Raw genomic sequence first — 19,483 nt, 5'->3', positions numbered from 1 at the left:
CCAGTCTCCTCCAAACAGTGAGAGTTTTCAGGGATGCCAGAGCATATCTCAGGTTAGAATGAAGGTCAGTGGAGACTGTGATGTCTTTGTGATATATAGTTTTTGAAATATACTTGGAGTTGAGTGTGAATTTCATGCTCTTTATTCAGCTCATAGTAGCAATGAATGAAACTTTCCCCAAAATGTCTAGCTATATATACATTATTTACACAGTGGGCCCCGCGTGATTGGCTAATTCTGGGCTGCTCCTGCAGGCCAATCAGGTTGCTGATTCACTGAGTCTCTTCCCAGCTCAGACCAAAATGAGACTGGCTCCAGGTCTATTCCACCAGTAACATCACTTCCAACTAGGGGAGAGAGGAAGGCCTGCCCCATTCAGCCAATCCATTTCCAACTACTAGTTTCTGTGGCAACCAGTCAACTATTCTCTTTAGACATGTGAGGAGTTACTTGACAGACTTAGTTAGAAAGCCGTTGACTTAGCAAAGAGACTGGACTGAATGCTGTAGCAGTTTCTTTTTCTATGAATCCCATCTTAGAAACAAAAGCTTGAGGAGGATCCCAGACATCCCAATGCTACAGCAGTATTCTTATTACTATTTCCTATGCTTTTGTTTTGTAAAGCCTGTCTTTGCAGGTCACTTTCATTTTCATTTTCAAATAAGCAATTAAAGCCCTAAACGGCCTCGGCTCAGTAGACCTGAAGGAGCGTCTTCACCCCCATCGTTCTGCCCGGACACTGAGGTCCAGCTCCGAGGGCCTTCTGGTGGTTTCCTCATTGTAAGAAATCAGGTTACAGGGAACCAGACATAGGGCCTTCTCAGTAGTGGCACCTGCCCTGTGGAACACCCTCCCATCAGATGTCAAGGAATTAAGCAGCTATCTTATTTTTAAAAGACATCTGAAGGCAGCCCTGTTTAGGGAAATTTTTAATATTTAATGTTGTATTGTTTTTAACACTCGATTGAGAGACACCCAGAGTGGCTGGGGAAGCACAGTCAGATGGACAGGGTATAAATAAATTATTATTATTATTATTATTATTATTATTATTATTATTTCCATCACTGAAATCCCAGTAATATCTGGGGAAATCTAGACATATGACGATCCTGCCTGACACCCCACTTGCCTTTGCATTTCCATCTGCTAATTTTTAAATCTCCTAATTTTGCAAGAAATCCCTTTTATGTTTTATTTCCATATATTCAAGATCTCTACTTAGACAAGAAGCTTACTGGGAGACCTTGGGTCAGTCATTGTTTGTTAGTCAAACATCCGGGCTATGCCTCAAGCTTGTTGACCAAAACTCCTTGAAGGAAAGGTGGAATCTAAATATACTAAAATAAATTATACAGTCTTCTCCTTTTAAAACTTGCCTATCAAGGCTATTAAACAGTTGAGAAGTAAATCACAGATGTGTCAGTTACGAACATCTGACCTGGAGCTGTTATTGATGGCTATATGAAAGCTATTCATTGTTTTGACTGTGTTTATTGATTAAACAATTATTTAAGCCTCTACAGATCTTTTATTAATTTCTTTGGTCCTCAGTCACACTCATCTAGCCAATGTTCACTGGATGCTGACAGAGGTGACCCCATTTACTAAGTGTAGAAGGAGAATTATGATCCCTGGAGCTGTGTCTACCATTGATTGTAGATGTTTCGACCAAGACCCAGAAATACAGCATCATTTGTGAATCTAGCATCACCAATATGTGTATTATAGGAAACAGTGGGTTGTATTCAAATAACTTTTACTCAGAGTTAGACTCGTTGTAATTAAGGGACCTACATGAGTCATGGTCATTAATTTCAGCTGCTCTGCTCTGAGTAAAAGTTAGTTGAGTACAACCCTCTGCTAGATAGAGAGCACTTACTGTTGGTAACAATTCATGGGAAGAAAAAAGATGATGCAGTTTTTAGTCTCGATTCAGTAAAAACAAACAAACAAACAGTGCAGCTTGCCAGATGGAAAGGTCCTTCCTCTTGTACAATATACCATATTTTTCGCTCCATAAGATGCACCTGACCATAAGACACACCTAGTTTTTAGAGGAGGAAAACAAGGGGGGAAATATCCTGAACGAAACAGTGGATATATGATTTTTGTGGTTCATGCTGTGGCCACAGACATGATGTGTGATTTGATGATGAGTTTCGGGTAGCCCAATGCAAAACTCCTGAGGATCCATGTGCTTTTACCTCCCCCCTCCCATGCAGCCTCCTTTATCTCTAGAGTCCCTTATCTCCCTCCCAATCCCTTGTTGATCAGCTGTTCAGCGGCTTTAACACCCCCTTTAACATCACCTTTCTTAAAAAAAAAAAAAAAAGCACAATCTGCTTTTTGCCCCTGGGCAATTTGGCTCCAGGGACCACACATTCGCTCCATAAGATGCACAGACATTTCCCCTTACTTTTTAGGAGGAAAAAAGTGTGTCTTAATGGAGCGAAAAATACGGTATGTGATTCTAGTGCTTCTCCCAATTCATCAGAGCCATTTTGGGGGGTACCGGGGGGTGAGTGGAGGAGAGGGGGTGGAAGTCCCATTTCACAAGCTTCCTGCAAGGCTTTCTCTGATGGGTCTTGTTCCCCAAGTGTATTGTGGCACTTTAAAGATTAACAGATTTATCATGGCATAAGTTTGCATAGACCAGCCAGTCAGTTTTATTCCAAATAGCCAAAGGCTACCGCAATGTACACAGAATCATTCAACGATTCTAAGAAAATATACTGAATTGATACAAAAAACTTAAAACGTTTATATTATCAAGACATTGCCTACTCTAAACAGAGCTATAAAAGTACCTTAATATACAAATTAAGACATTAAACAATAAAATTTATAAGCTAAAATTATCACATGGCCACTAATATATTGAAAAATAATCTTAATTAATACAGTGTGCAATTATATTTGGAGTTTGGTGATAAAGATAGAATATACAGTGGTGCCCTGCAAGACGAATGCCTCGCAAGACGGAAAACCCGCTAGACGAAAGGGTTTTCCGTTTTGGAGGTGCTTCGCAAAATGAATTTCCTATGGGCTTGCTTCGCAAGACGAAAATGTCTTGCGAGTTCCTGCGGGTTTTTTTTCCTTCCCCCCTCTTTTACTAAGCCGCTAAGCTGTTTATCAGCTGATCCGCTAAGCCACTAAGCTGCTTAACAGCTGATCCACTAAGCCGCTAAGCCACTGATCAGCTGATCCGCTAAGCCGCTTATCAGCTGATCCGCTAAGCCGCTTATCAGCTGATCCGCTAAGCCGCTAAGCCGCTAAGCCGCTAATAGCGCTAATCCGCTAATCCGCTAATGGGCTTGCTTCGCAAGATGAAAAAACCGCAAGACGAAGAGACTCGCGGAACGGATTCTTTTCATCTTGCGAGGCACCACTGTAGCTTGATGTAGATAGGGTCAAATAAATTCATCTCCTTCACAGTTGGTGGCTACCTTGGTATATAATTTGCTCTAATTTTCCTAGAAGAGCATGGACCAGTCTACTTTGATCAATTTGCTGTTACTTTGCTGGAGCAAATTATTATTATTAATAATAATTAAATTTGTACACCCAGGGCCGTCTTTAGCATATGTGGTGAAGGGGTGCAAAAAACTGTCTAGTGCCCCCTAATTTTTGGGGAGGGGCACAGGCCAAAGTTGTTGAACTTTTTTTAGGGGGGCAGCTCAGAGTTGTTAAGCTTTGGGAGGGGGCACGCAACTCTCCCATGCCGCTGCGGGAGGAGAGCATTTCCCACAGAGGCTTGGGAGGGAAGCTGCACACCTTGCTAACAGTGTGTGTGTGTGCTGGGTGGGCCTCTCAACGGCCAATCCGAGGCACGCAGGAGGGCCACCTCAGCACCTGCAGCAGAAAAGCCTGTGGCGCTCCGACGGGCTCGGCTTGGCTCAGCAGTGGATGTTGACTGGCCTGGCTCTTCAATCCCCGGACTCTAAATCTTGACCCCGGACTCTCGGCCCAGTGCCCCTGAGAACCTGGCGCCCGGGTGTGCACACCCCTTGCGCCTATGAGTAAGCTGGCCCTGTGTACACTGCCCTATACCCGCAGGTCTCGGGGCAGTTCACAAGATAAAATCACAATATGAAGACACAAAATGCATAATAAAAACAAAAACAACCTGATAATCCCCTCTCCCCAACACATTTCATAGAATCATAGAATCATAGAGTTGGAAGAGACCACAAGGGCCATCGAGTCCAACCCCCTGCCAAGCAGGAAACACCATCAGAGTACTCCTGACATATGGTTGTCAAGCCTCTGCTTAAAGACCTCCAAAGAAGGAGACTCCACCACACTCCTTGGCAGCAAATTCCACTGTCGAACAGCTCTTACTGTCAGGAAGTTCTTCCTAATGTTTAGGTGGAATCTTTTTTCTTGTAGTTTGGAACCATTGCTCCGTGTCCACTTCTCTGGAGCAGCAGAAAACAACCTTTCTCCCTCCTCTATGTGACATCCTTTTATATATTTGAACATGGCTATCATATCACCCCTTAACCTCCTCTTCTCCAGGCTAAACATGCCCAGCTTCCTTAGCAGTTCCTCATAAGGCATCGTTTCCAGGCCTTTGACCATTTTGGTTGCCCTCCTCTGGACACGTTCCAGTCTGTCAGTGTCCTTCTTGAACTGTGGTGCCCAGAACTGGACACAGTACTCCAGGTGAGGTCTGACCAGAGCAGAATACAGTGGCACTATTACTTCCATTGATCTAGATGCTATACTCTTATTGATGCAGACTCCTATTGATTTCGAAAGGGCATCGGATGTCAATCAGCCAAAGGCTTGGTTAAAGAGGAAAGTTTTTGCATGGATCCTAAAGGTGTATAATGAAGGCGCCAGCTGAACCTCCCTTTTCCACAAAAGGGGAAAATTAACAGGGCTACCTCACTGGAAAACCCAGTGAGATAATAATTTGATTTGTGTGTATTCTGTTGTGACAGAAGTGATTTGGCTCTGAAGAACGTTATGCTGCCATTAAGTCTGGATTTAAGGCTGCAATCCTGTACACACTTACCTGGGAGTAACTCAGCAGGACTTACATTTGAGTAGACATGCACAGGCGTGCACCACACATCTTTAACTGCAAGACAGTGAGGCAGTGCAGTCAGCTTGCAACTTGAAAGAAGGACCTTCTTCTTTTTATTTGAATGCATATTATGCAAATGCGCTCCTTGCAGACTCTATGTGAATTATGCTCCTTTGATGTAAAAGGGAGGAGCATGCTCAAGGGGAACGTAGGCCAAATGAAGTGATTACTTCTGCCTTAGAAAGAGAGAAAAATGTGTGGCATATTTTAGAGATGAAGTATCTCGAAGAGCTCCAATACTTCAGAAACCGAATACTTTACCTGAACTAAGTTGTCATAGTACTTCACCTTTAAATGGCTTTCCCTCTTTTAAATAGCTCTCACCTTTAAAAAGAATTTCTAAAAGAAATTCTGGTACCTCATCAGAGGCAAAGGGTGCTTAGGAAGAGCTGTTTTGTGACATTTTATTTTTTTTACAAAGAGGGGACATCTCTTCACTTATTTAATGTTATCCTCCATGTGTAAACTTCATTACAATTGCTTACAACAATATACGGTTACCTCCAAGCATAAGCTCAGGATATTTTTTAAACATATGGTGAGATGTGACTTAATGTTTTTACACGGAAATTATTCCAGATCTATCTCCATGCAAACATCTGATCTTTTTAGAGACGATGTTGCCTATTATGAGCACAACTGAGTAACTGCAGTGGTATCTCGGGTTACGAACTTAATTTGTTCCGGAGGTCTGTTCTTAACCCGAAACCATTCTTAACCTGAGGTGCACTTTCGCTAATGGCGCCTCCCGCTGCCACCGCCATGTAATTTCCATTCTCATCCTGGGGCAAAGTTCGCAACCCGGAGCAACTACTTCCGGGTTAGCGGAGTTCGTAACCTGAAGCATTTGTAACCCAAAGCGTTTGTAACCCAATTTACCACTGTAAATAAATGTGTTAGAGTCTTTGCAGTTGTGTGTTGCTTTGTGGGAATGGGGGTGGGCATTTACACTCCAATCTGAAGAACCCTGGGAGAGAAAATTGAGGACTTTGAACCTGGCTCAGTTGTAGTTGGCCATGTGCTCACATTTCTTGTCAGGCTGTCGTATTATGCACCAACCTGGGCTTCTAGACCAAGCCAAGGACAGCCCCAAACAGAGCACAATGCAGTAATCCAGTCATGAAGTTGCCAGTGCATGAACTACAGAGGTCAGGCTACAATGGCCAATTTCAAACCACTGTTTATGAAACTGAGAACACTAAACTATAGTCAATCTAAAATGGAAATAGAAACTTCCATTCTTCTTCTTGTAGCCATGGTGGGGAATGATAAAGAAGCCAGAGTCTGCAAGTTCGGGGCTCAATGTAGCTTGTTCGCATAATGATAAACAATGGCTTATTGTTATATCTGAGCACAACTGTTACATTTGTCAGTCGACAGAACCAATATTCCTGACTTGGCAGAGAAATCAACCGTTGATGTGCAGTGGCTTTGCTTTCTTTGGATCCATTCAAAAATGTTTCTCCTTAAACCAAATGAGAAGCAAGGTTTAAATGAGCAATACAATGGTTTCGGTTTAAATGAGCAATACAACAGGGCTCATTCTTGGGGGGGGGGGGGCAGAATACTTTTAAGTCAGAGCTTCTTTGACAAACTTTTAAGAATAGCTGAATTTTAAGAATAGCCTTGCCTAGGTACAATCTTCAAAATACTGCTTTTCTGACCTTCTGGTGATCCATTACAGTGGCAGCTTGGTTTGCATACGTCTTGGTTTTCATACATCTTAGTTTGCATACGTCAAACCCGGAAGTGCATGTCCCAATTTGCAACCTCCTTTTGAATTACAACCCATTATTATTATTATTATTTGGATTACGAACAATTTTTTGGGAGGCCCCATTGGCGAAAGCATGCCTTGGATTACAACCTTTTTTGGCTTACACACAGATCTCTGGAACTGATTATGGTTGTAAACCAAGGTACCACTGTATAAACTATAAGATAAATGACCCCTGGAGGGTTAAGTCCAGTCAAAGGTGACTGTGGGGTTGTGATGCTCATCTTGCTTTTAGTCCTGCCAACTGCTAGGTTGGCAGGAGCTGGGACAGAGCAACGGGAGCTCACCCCGTCACAGGGATTCGAACCGCCAACCTTCTGATCAGCAAGCCCAAGAGGCTCAGTGGTTTAGACTACAGTGCCACCTGCGCCCCTTATACTGTATCACATTTCTATGGAGATAGGTTTCTGTATATATACAAGTTTCTGTATATATACAAGTTTCTGTATATATACAAGTTTCAATCAGCAGTTCAGTTTTGTGTCAACTACAGTTTTCCTTGAGGTTATGTGTGTATGTAATCCTCATAGAAATGTAGCCCAATGGTTGCCATTAATTTGATTCTGAATCGATTTTAGAATGAATTGATTTTAGAATGTATTTCAATTAATTGATTGTAATTTTATGTAAACTGTGTTACTTTTACTGTTGTTAGCTGCTCTGAGCCCGGCTTCGGCTGCGGAGGGCGGGATATACCGTATTTTTTGCTCCATAAGATGTACCAGACCATAAGGCACACCTAGGTTTGGGAGGAGGAAAACAAGAAAAAATTATTCTGAAACCCAGAAGCCAGAACAGCAAGAGGGATCTGGCTTCTGGGATACCGTGTGGCTGTTCTGGCTTCTGGGATAGCTGCACCAAGCCTCTTCAGGGCAGTGGGATTCCCCCTGCCCAAAGAGGCTGCGCGCGGCTAAGGTAGAAGCCAGGACAGGCGCATCGCTGAAGGGGTGCTGTGCAGGGGTCTCTGCGCAGCACCTCTCCTTCACAGGAAACACACTCACATTTCCCCTTACCTTTTAGGAGGAAAAAAAGTGCATCTTATGGAGCAAACAATACGATAAATAAATTATTATTATTATTATTATTATTATTATTATTATTATTATTATTAATAGATAGATATAAAAATTTCCATTCTTCCACTCTGAACTAATTTCTCCTTCCAATATTTTCCCTGTTCTATTTACCACTAAAGGTGCTGGTGGCTGGACTCCACTCATATCAAATAAATATCAATGGCTGCAGATTGATCTTGGCGAGAGGACTGAAATTACCGCAGTGGCTACCCAAGGTGGATACGGGAGTTCCGACTGGGTAACAAGCTACCTCCTGATGTTTAGTGACAGCGGAAGGAACTGGAAGCAATATCGTCAAGAGGAAAGCATTTGGGTATGTTCTGTTAGTGACAAGCACCACAATGTTTTCAGTATGGTAATCACATTTGTGTGCATTTCTGCGCCATTTTTCATCAGGCTAATTTACATAGGACGTTTGAAATTTCTGAGTAAACAGAGGTGAATCTCCCTCTGTAAGATATAGACTGAATAGAGTTCTACCTTTTTTCAGTTAACAAATATTTTATTTCCCCTGGGAAATATGTAAGGTTTATATTGCCATTTGCACATTTCCCCCCCCCCCCCCATTTTTTAACTGTTGTGATTTGGAAAGAAGGAAAATAACTTTACTGTTTTCTCACAGGGCCTATATTGGGTGTGTAGTGAATTTAGTCTAAAACATTAGAAAATAAATATAAATCTTGATGTTTTCAAAACTCAAAGCTAAAGTTCAGTAAAACTAGGTTTATACAACATTGGCCAATGAACTATGTGGGTGCCTATAACAACAGATATGATTTTGTGCTTGCAGCACACAATATATAAAATATAAATAAAGCTTTATATACATTATAGCTGGAATCCTATATACTTCTCTTGAAGTAATTCCCATTTTACTCAGTGGGGCTTAGTTCTGAGTAGACACATTTAGGTATGTGACGTAAGCCAAGGACCCCAAGAAAACATTATCTGAACCCCATTTATTCGGTCCACTTTTCACAGTGAACTAAGCCAATCTGATGTTCCGGAACTTGCTGATCAGAAGGTAGCTATCACTCAAATTCTGCATTTCTTCAGTTTTTGTGATTCAGTTTTGGTCTGAAAAATGAGGCACAAAAATATTTATTTTACGTAAAAATGTAGGCACATATTGTTGTGGGTTTTTTTAAAGGGGGTGCACTGAACAATGTGTATATTACAGCAAAACTGCACACAATTTACATGCATTCTTTTGGAAAGTGGGGCAATAGAAGTTAATTCAATAGCTTCTGATGCACATGGCCTTGCTACCTGAACATGGCACACAGAGGGTTCATTGAAGCGACATTGTTCTCTGTCCTGTATGAAGGAAGTAAGGTCATAGTTATGTTGTGAATCATATTATGCAAGCAATATCTTTCTCTGGATATTTTGGATAAAACAATTATCATTTATGTAGACATTATTAAAATGAAATATTTATGTGAGTGTCAGTAAAAAAGAAACGTTTGCATTCAATACTGAGTTCATTCTAGGATCCATTACCCTCTTATTCTAAGTGGATATTACATGTTTTTTAGAGAATAATTAGGAACATATTTGATGTCAAGACAGAATTTCTGTTTTGCTATATTTTATTAACATGGCCCCATTGAAACATTTCAGAGGTAGTTTTTTTCTACCAATCTGGGCTGAATTTCTCTATCATTTGTAATTGTCCTTCGCAGCATTACACCTAACCATTCCCTCAACTATTATTCATGGTAATGGAAAATGATTTGCCAATCTATAATTCTTGAGACCAGCCTCTCTATCTTTTCAGTCTGAATACTTTTGACCAGCCTCCAATTTTCTGGTGCAGCAGCTGTACTTAATGATAAAAATGCATATTTTTGTAAAAGACTTTGCCCTTCTAAAGGGGATTCATTTAATCTTTGCAAGAGATTAACTCAGCTCAAATTAACTTTATATGTTTTCCCCCTGTTAATTCCGTTAAAGAGGTATTGATTATGAACAGTGGAGAATGCTCTGCTGAATTTGCCGTCCAATAATATGAACTGCAGGGTCTTACTGCTGGAATGAGGACAGAACTGGTTTTGACTGTTGGCACTCTATCGTGGCCTTAGCTTTTCACTGATGTAGGAACAGCTATTACTTTCTCCTTTCCTGAGGGCCAGTTGCTATGGTAAGGTAAAGGTAAAGGGACCCCTGACCATTAGGTCCAGTCGTGACTGACTCTGGGGTTGCGGCGCTCATCTCACTTTATTGGCCAAGGGAGCCGGCGTACAGCTTCTGGGTCATGGGGCCATCATGACTAAACCGCTTCTGGCGAACCAGAGCAGCACACGGAAATGACGTTTACCTTCCCGCCGGAGCAGTACCTATTTATCTATTTGCACTTTGACGTGCTTTCGAACTGCTAGGTGGGCAGGAGCAGGGACCGAGGAATGGGAGCTCACCCCGTTGCGGGGATTCGAACAGCCGACCTTCTGATCGGCAAGTCCTAGGCTCTGTGGTTTAACCCACAGTGCCACCTGCGTCCCTTAGTTGCTGTGGTAGCCAGATGCAAAGGAGGAGAGGGCCTTAGACCTTTAATTGTTCTAGAAGATGGCATTTCAGCAGGTGTAGTTTATATAACAGCTTCCTCCTTCAACCTTATCGGTTTCCTTCAAACCTCCTTTAAAGGCTTCCTAAGAATACTTTGGATCTATACATTCCTTATCGCAGATGAATATGCTAGTTGTCCGATTAAGCCAGATAAAGCCAGATGTGCCTTTGATTTTAGTAGTTGCCGGTTTCCTACAGCAGCACAAATTGCTGCACAAATTTCTATAGTTAAAAGCTATCAGTACAGCTCGACTATTGCTCTTTTACAGCTTCTTATTACAGTGGTACCTTGATTCTCAAACTTAATCCATTCCGGAGGTCCATTCCAAAACCAAAGCGTTCCAAAACCAAGGCATGCAATCCCATAGAGAGTAATGCAAAATGGATTAATCCGTTCAAAAATTTTATAAACACCCCCTAAAACAGCAATTTTACATGAATTTTACTATCTAATGAGACCATTGATCCATAAAATGAAAGCAATAAACAATGTACTGCAGTCACACAATCAATCAATCAATCAATCAATCAGTAGCTGAACTGGATTCCACGTAATCACAAAAACAAACAAAAAAGAGCCGCAAAAACAAAAACACAAAATAAATAGCAAAAACAGACAGACCTCAGCGTAACACTCAAAATGGAAGTGTGGCACTCAAATCGGAAGCGTAACACTCATATCAGAAGTGTAACACTCAAAGCAGAAGTGTGGCACTCAAATCAGAAGCGTAACACTCAAAATGGAGCACGTTCAGCTTCCAAAAGAAGTTCACTAACCGGAACACTATGGGGGTTTGCCATGTTTGGGTGCCAAGTTGTTTGAGTACCAAGGCGTTTGAGAACCCACTAAGAATTCCTCCTTGGAATAATTGAGATCTTGAAAGAGCACACACATATTTCTCAATATTTTGTTACCCTCTTTCCCTCCCGCAGACATTTGAGAAACATTTGCACTTTCTTGTTTACAATGCTGGGGCATGTTGTTCTCCAGGTTATTTTGAGCCACTTCAGTGTAATTTAAGAGAGTGTGGGATGGACCAGTCTGTGTTCACCAGCATTATGTACATTCTGTGGAATTAAATTGCATTTCTAATACTTCCAACAGAGCATATTATTTGTTTGTTGTTTGTCTTCCGCCAGTTATACCTATAAAATACATTTTTATTAGTAGTTTTATACTCTGCGTTTTCTTACATATAAAATTTTAAATCCTGGATGAGTTAAAATATTTTTAATTCTTTTCTGGTCTCCCTCTTAGTGCCTTGGCCTCTTTATCATTCTGTTCTGTCTCTAAAATGTTGTAATGTCAGGGATTGGGCAGAGGAGGAATGGTAGAGACCGCCTCCCCAGCCTGAACCCTTCCAGGGAGGAGGAAGAGGAAGACAGTATAGATTTACAACAGGGGTTTGAGGAAGGTCACTGCTCAGAGGCAGATGGGGGGAAACATGGGAAATAGGGAGAGGAGGAGGCAGAGCTGGAGCGGCAGCTGGCTGACACAGTGTCTTTAGAAAACATCCCTGGCCCTCCATCTCCCAGAACCCGGCGAGCCTTAAAAGTAGGAGAAGAGCAAAGAGCTCAAAGACAGAGGGCACGTAGCAGCACCTGTAGAAGTGATGAATGAGGAAGTGGAAGAGAAGCGGGGTGGAGATTCACTCGAGACAACACCATTATCCAAGAGGTTGGGTTCTATAGCCTCTCTCTGTAATATTGAAATAAAAAAGAATGGTAAGAAACTTTTCCTTGTCTTTATACTTTCCTGGGCAACCAGTCAGGAGCCGCTGACAGCATCCTGACATGTAACATGTTGTAACACTGGCTTCTTGCATTGTATAGCTATACTGCTCAGCAGCCCCAACTGCCAGCTAGTTTGGGCACTGGCTGAGGGCCCCACAAGAGCTCAACTGCCAGCAACTCACTCACCACTGAGTCTTCCAGTGTGGTGTAGTGCAGTGTTTCCCAACCTTGGGCCTCCAGCTGTTTTTGAACTACAATTCCCATCATCCCTGACCACTGGTCTTGCTAGCTAGGGATGATGGGAGTTGTAGTCCAAAAACAGCTGGAGGCCCAAGGTTGGGAAACACTGGTGTAGTGGTTAAGAGTGGTAGACTAGTAATCTGGTGAACCGGGTTCGCATCTCCACTCCTCCACATGCAGCTGCTGGGTGACCTTGGGCTAGTCATACTTCTTTGAAGTCTCTCAGCCCCACTCACCTCACAGAGTGTTTGTTGTGGGGGAGGAAGGGAAAGGGGAATGTTAGCCGCTTTGAGATGCCTTTGGGTAGTGACAAAGCGGGATATCAAATCCAAACTCATCTTAATTCAACACCATTGGCCCCTTATCTGCGTGCTCCTACCGCTTGACACCTCCCTTTTGTCCTACCTGGAATCTAGTTTCTGAGAAATAATTTAGTCTTCTCAGGCATTCTGAACAAGGTGCCCTGGAGAAACGCCTGTCGCAGTTTCCTGTAACAGCTCTAAATGTGTTTTTGTTTTATTTCTTGAAAGCTTTCAAATTTAAAAATTTGGCCGCTTCTCCCAGAATGCCTGACTCAGAAGGACCCCATTTCTCTGATGAACCTCATTGACCCTTTCTCACAGAAGCAGGAGATAGAGAAGCTACCAGAACTTCCACTGCTATTGTAGTGGTGAAGAATGGAAAGAGAGGGGCTGAAAGGGAGAGCAAACGAAGTGGGTTGTTGGGGCAAGAGATCAGGACTACGTGGTACTGCTGCTACAAAGAGAAGGATGGGCAATAGGAGGGGTTTCAGTGGGGGAGGACAGCTATGGGGACATCAGTACATACCCTCCAACATTTCTCCAATGAAAATAGGGATGTCCTAAGGAAAAGTCGGACATTCCGGGATCAAATCAGAAAACGGGACGGCTTCTCTAAATCAGGGACATCCCTGGGAAATAGGGACACTTGGAGGGTCTGTCAGTAGTGTGCTGGGCCCATGAGCTGAACAGTGCTGAGGGCCTCCTGAACTCTGGTGCCAGCCCTGCTCTACAGATTTTGTAATCTGCTCCCATAAGCAATATTATGCACACAATCCAGCCACAGTTAAGCATTTTCTAAGTCTCATTGATCTTGGTTGGTGCTCAAATATTTGCCCTGAAAGTCCAACAAGACTGGGGGCGGGGCAGGTAGTATCCATTATTTTTGTAATACTCTTGTCTTTGGTCACACAGCTCTTGTGCAATTATTTGGAATAATTCAGTTACTCTAAAAGCTGCTGTCCAAATTCCAGATAAACTGAAGGAAAAGCAGACTATAATAATCACATTTTCATAAAACACAACATAATTTACCACAGTTTAAAAGGTCGGCTTCCTGCCACAGTCCTCCAACCAGTTACCTTGCTCAAAGAATAATTAATAAAATAAATAAATGAAACTTTAATCAAGATTAAGTGGTTTAAGGATTGAAGACACTGTACATTTTTTCTGAAAGTTCAGCCATTTAAGTTATATCCCAAAAAAGTTTACATGGATCAATATGAAAGAAATACCAGATATAAGAAGGCATGGATGATGATGCATTGACTTAATCTCAGAGTAAAGACCAAGGCAATTTATATTCAGCGCAATGTGTGCCAGTCAGGGAATTGAGACTTAAACAACAAAGGCTATAATGTGCATCTAAGTCCATCTTGTTCCTGAGTTTATGGAAGCTGGTGCTTTATAGGAATTAAAAGTTCACAGATCAAACATATCAATGTATTCTTTTTCACCACAATTGCACTGCTGCCAAGGTGATAAGGAGCAGTGGGAATGAAATCTGCCTCTTGGAGAACAGTGAGGTCAATGTAATAGTTGAGCGTGTTGAGTATTTTGCAAATAGGTTTAAAGGCCGCGACCTGAGGCTAAGGATATTACGCCTCTGCAAGGACTCATTTTGCTGCTCATTTCATTTTGATTTTGGTGATAATCATTTATCAGAAAACCACTGTAACAATCACAGAAATGGTTTCTAACACTCCCAGTTCTCAAGCGTTGGTTGATGTGCTACCTCTTCCTGAGTCTCATATAGCTGAAACTCATCTTGCACCCCCACCAACAGCATTCTCTCTTTGACAAATAGCAATGATTCTGAAGTAGAACGTACATCTTGCAAGTGCAAGTTCCAAGTTCTATCCCCAGCAGACCCAGACAGAGATGAAAAAGTCTCCTGTCTACCAGCTCCATCTGGTACGCAGGCTGAGACTCTACCTGCCCGCAGACTGTCTCACCAGAGTGGTGCATGCTCTGGTTATCTCCTGCTTGGACTACTGCAATGCGCTCTACGTGGGGCTACCTTTGAAGGTGACCCGGAAACTACAACTAATCCAGAATGCGGCAGCTAGACTGGTGACTGGAGTGGCCGCGAAGACATGTCTTGAAAGACCTACACTGGCTCCCAGTACGTTTCTGAGCACAATTCAAAGTGTTGGCACTTACCTTTAAAGCCCTAAATGGCCTCGGCTCAGTATACCTGAAGGCACATCTCCACCCCCATTGTTCAGCCCGGACACTGAGGTCCAGCTCCAAGGGCCTTCTGGCTGTTCCCTCACTGCAAGATTACAGGGAACCAGGCAGAGGGCCTTCTCGGTAGTGGCATCTGCCCTGTAGAACGCCCTCCCACCAGATATCAAAGAGAAAGACAACTACCAGACTTTTAGAAGACATCTGAAGGCAGCCCTGTTTAGGGAAGCTATTAATGTTTGACGCACTATTGCTTTTTAATATTTTGCTGGAAGCCACCCAGAGTGGCTGGGGAAACCCAGCCAGATGGGCCGAGTATAAATATTTATTATTATTATTAATTTATTATACAGCAAATTATTATTATTATTATTATTATTATTATTATTATTATTATTATTTTGACAAAAGAAACAGGTAAAAAATGCTTTAATTTACAAGTATGCCGTGTTATGTTTTAGAACAAAATATCTAATATTGTTCTAATAATGTTAAAGAGGTCAATGTAGATCCAGCCCTAGTCAGCACAGGCTGGTGAAGGCTATTCCTATGAGTTAAACTATTTCTTAGGTTTTTTTGTGAATTTACAGAATAACAATGCATATATAGCGTTCAGTGATTTGTATATATTATCTCAGTAATCCTAACAATTATGTAGCATGGTATCCATATTCTGTTTTTCCCTTAGGTGCATTCCAGGATACCAATATGAGAGATCCTCTGTCTTACGCACGTTTCCTAACTTTTAGAATGTGCAGAAATAATTATCTACAGCTACAAGGAAGGCACGAAGCAGAAGATGCACTATCATAGCAGAAATGAGATTTGAGCAGTGTCAAGCTGTTTATCTCCAAAGAGCAGTTCCCAAAGCTGTGGGAACTTATTCCTGGGAATGTGCCCCTGTCAACAATTAGCAACACAGTACATTATCGCAGTGCAGACTGACCCAGATTTCTAATCTGACAGCCCCCAAATCTCAGCTTGTCGGCTGCGATGCTTCAACCATTTTGAAATAGCTTGCTGAGATTTCGGGAGGCTGGGCCATACCCCATGTGAAGTAATTGAATTTACAAGCAGTAATTTAAAGAATCCATATTTCAAGAAATTCAGCCGTCTGCTGTCACTCAGAAAGTCAGTCAAGTTGGAGAGGCAGTGTGGCACAGTGAATTGTATGTTGGACCTGGAGGAGACCTGGGGAGGAAATCAATCATACAATGCTAAGAGGATAACTCCCATCAGAATAAGCATTTCTGCTTGCCTGATGGAATTGTATGCCTCCCTCCCCACCTGTTATGTACTGAGTTGAATAGGATCCAAAATGCAGCAGTCTGATTGGTCCTAGAACAATAGGATCCAAAATGCAGCAGTCTGATTGGTCCTAGAACAATAGGATTCAGAATGCAGCAGTCTGATTGGTCCACAGGAGCCACTCAATCCAGCTCCAGGTGGAAGTGAATCCACAACCTGATTGGCCTACAGGAGAATCCCAGAATTAGCCAATCACATGCAGCCCATTGTGTAAATAATGTATATAAAGCAGATATAGTGGGGGAACTTCCATTCCTCCTCACCACTATGAGCTGAATAAAGAACATGAAATCCATTCTCGACTCCGAGTATATTTCACCACCCCAGTATTCTGGGGGTTCTCCGAACCCCTCTAGAACCAATTTGGCAGTGGACTCTAGGGGGAAACCCCATTGCACTAGCAGAAATTCTTGTGCAGGCTTCCGCTGGTAGGACTATTTATCTGCAACTGGCCCTTGGCTTCCAATCTTCAGGCTTCCATGAAACTCAAGTTGAACTAGCTATTATATCTCAGCTTATGTTCTGGTTTGGAAAGGGACAGTTGCAAATCTCCATAGTTGTATATCCTTGCCTTTAAGGCATACAGCAGTACCTTGCTTTAAGAACAGCTTAGTTTATGAACAACTGGGATTAAGAACGCTGCAAACTCAAAAGTAGGTGTTTTGGCTTGTGAACTTTGCCTTGGAAGCAGAACATGTTCCGCTTCCTGTTGAGTGTGTTTCATTTGTAAATTGAGTCCCCTGCGGCTATGGGAAAGCACGCCTTGGTTTAAGAACGGATTTCCGGAATGGATTAAGTTTGTAAATCAAGGTACCACTGTATTCCAAAGGCTTTAAATGTGAATATTAAATAGTTCCCTTTCCCTGAAGTCCAGACGTATAGGATGTTTTAACCCTTACTAGTCCCTGCATGAGCACATGGTAGACAGTGACTAGTACAATACTATATTATGAATGTCTCTGTATCTTTCTCTCATTGGATTTCTCAGTTCACAGCCATGAGTATGGAAAGCTGCAAATCAGGTCTTTAATGAGGCAAGTCTGGAGTGACTAACTCAAAAAGAGAACAAGAATGTTGATTCTCCACCCCCTGTAATGCTGTAGAGGGCAAAACATAAAAGGTAAAGGTACAGTGGTGCCTCGCAAGACGAAATTAATCCATTCCGTGAGGCTCTTCGTATAGCAGTTTTTTCGTCTTGCGAAGCAAGCCCATTGACAGCTTAGCGGATTAGCGCTATTAGCGGTTTAGCGGCTTTTAGCGGATCAGCTGATAAGCGGCTTAGGGCTTAGGAAAAGGGGGGGAAAGGGGGGAAACCCCGCAGGAACTCGCAAGACATTTTCGTCTTGCGAAGCAAGCCCATAGGGAAATTTGTTTTGCGAAGCGCCTCCAAAACGGAAAACCCTTTCGTCTAGCGGGTTTTTCGTCTTGCGGGGCACCACTGTACCCCTGCCCGTATGGGCCAGTCGTGACTGACTCTAGGGTTGTGCACCCATCTCGCTTAAGAGGCCGGGGGCCAGCACTGTCCAAAGACACTTCCGGGTCACGTGGCCAGCGTGACGAAGCTGCTCTGGCGAGCCAGCACCAGCACAGCGCATGGAAACGCCGTTTACCTTCCCGCTATAAAGCGGTACCTATTTATCTACTTGCACTTAAGGGTGCTTTCGAACTGCTAGGTGGGCAGGAGCTGGGACCGAACGATGGGAGCTCACCCCGCCGCGGGGATTCGAACCGCTGACCATACGATCGGCAAGTCCTAGGCGCTGAGGTTTTACCCACAGTGCCACTCGCGTCAGGGCAACACATACTAAAAGGCTATTAATGTTTCTTTGATTTCCCCGCCTAGCCATAATGGGTGGTATTCAATGCTAGTCCTATTAACTGAAGATAATAAACATGACTAAGTTAGGTTCATGGATTTCAAGGGGTCTACTTTGAGTAGGACTTGGTGAGTTTCCCATTGCCATATGGTTGACCACTGTGAGAACAGGATACTAGGGGACTTTGGTCTGATTTAGCAGGGCTTTTCTTATTCCCCTGTGTGTGCAACTCAAACTGTCTCTTTAAAGTTTCGGGATCCAAAGTCAATACAGCATATTTTAGTTGCATTTTATTTTAAACCAAAACTATAACCCTGCCACACACCATGATATATGGCTTCATGGGATCTTGCTGTTGTGTTTTGAGCAGTAATTAATAGCACTTTAATTAATGGAAGTTGATGAAAATCATTTTATCTCCTCCCAGCTCTTTGCCACAGTCCCCTTTAGAGTTTGTGACCTTCATTGACTAATTTTCATAGGGATTAGGTATATTGCACCATGAACAATCCTCATTATCTTCTGAGCGATAACCAGGAATGACCCTTTGCCCTTTTACTTGCAGTTTTAATGAATGCTAGTGATGGTTCTGTATTTTTTTTAAAGGGATATTCATTCTGTTTTCAAGTTTGGAACTTGCAGACCTTCTTGCTATAACTAAATACTGCCTTGCTTTCCTCTTCAGTATTCCTAGAGTGGCCTGGCACTGCCTCAATAAAAACTTTGCTGATTGTTTTCTCCATTTATGCAAAATAGAGTTGTTGTTTTTATATTCTAACTGAAAACCTGCTGATAGTACAGTAGAGGATAGGCATTATGCCTGAATTTAATATTCATCAATATTATTTTCAGGTGGTATTGATCTGTTTACTGCCCTTCCTAAAAATATCCATTGTGGATAGGGCTTTACTTGATTTATAGTTCATGTGGAAAGAACATATTTGCAACTTCAGCAGGCTAGAACAGAGTCTACAGAATGCTTTGGTAAAGTTTGAAATCATTATTTTTTTTAAGTCTCTGAATGAATATGAAGGAAGCATTGTCATTAATTGCACCTGCTATTCTACATCTGTATAACCAAGTTGGTTTCACCCTCTTGAGTGCGCATGAAAATACGAATTCAGGCTGATGGAACATAATGTGAGACGACATTTCTGTCTTCATATATATCCCTGATGTTCTGTCTGTCCACTGCCCAAACAGCCTCAGCTACTGTTGAACTGGCTTTTTGCCCTATTTCAAGGGTCCAATTTAGCTGCAACGATGATGCCAATAGGCTTTTATGCCATTGCAGATAAAGCTGCATCCTACATTTGGCAAAGGCAGTAGAGCTATGCGACTGAGGCTCGCTTATCTTTCCCCCAAACTCTGATGAACGTAAAATA

General features: G+C 42.4%; 1 protein-coding gene across 7 annotated transcripts in view; it reads left to right on the top strand.

The window, feature by feature from the left end:
- CNTNAP4 (contactin associated protein family member 4) overlaps positions 1-19,483 on the top strand; it is a 279,669-nt gene that overhangs the window by 96,262 nt on the left and 163,924 nt on the right. For all 7 annotated transcript variants that reach the window (XR_014161099.1, XR_014161100.1, XM_081880313.1 and 4 more), the window contains exon 3: positions 8,068-8,261. Coding sequence is in view for 5 of the 7 variants with exons in the window: in XM_081880313.1 (XP_081736439.1) it covers positions 8,068-8,261 (194 nt within the window). In the remaining 2 variants the exon portion in view is untranslated. The remainder of the gene's footprint in view (positions 1-8,067; positions 8,262-19,483) is intronic.

The sequence above is a fragment of the Podarcis erhardii genome (assembly GCF_964252035.2).
Source record: "Podarcis erhardii genome assembly, chromosome: 11".
Taxonomy (NCBI): Eukaryota; Metazoa; Chordata; class Lepidosauria; order Squamata; family Lacertidae; genus Podarcis; species Podarcis erhardii.
This window is presented reverse-complemented; position numbering and strand designations above follow the sequence as displayed.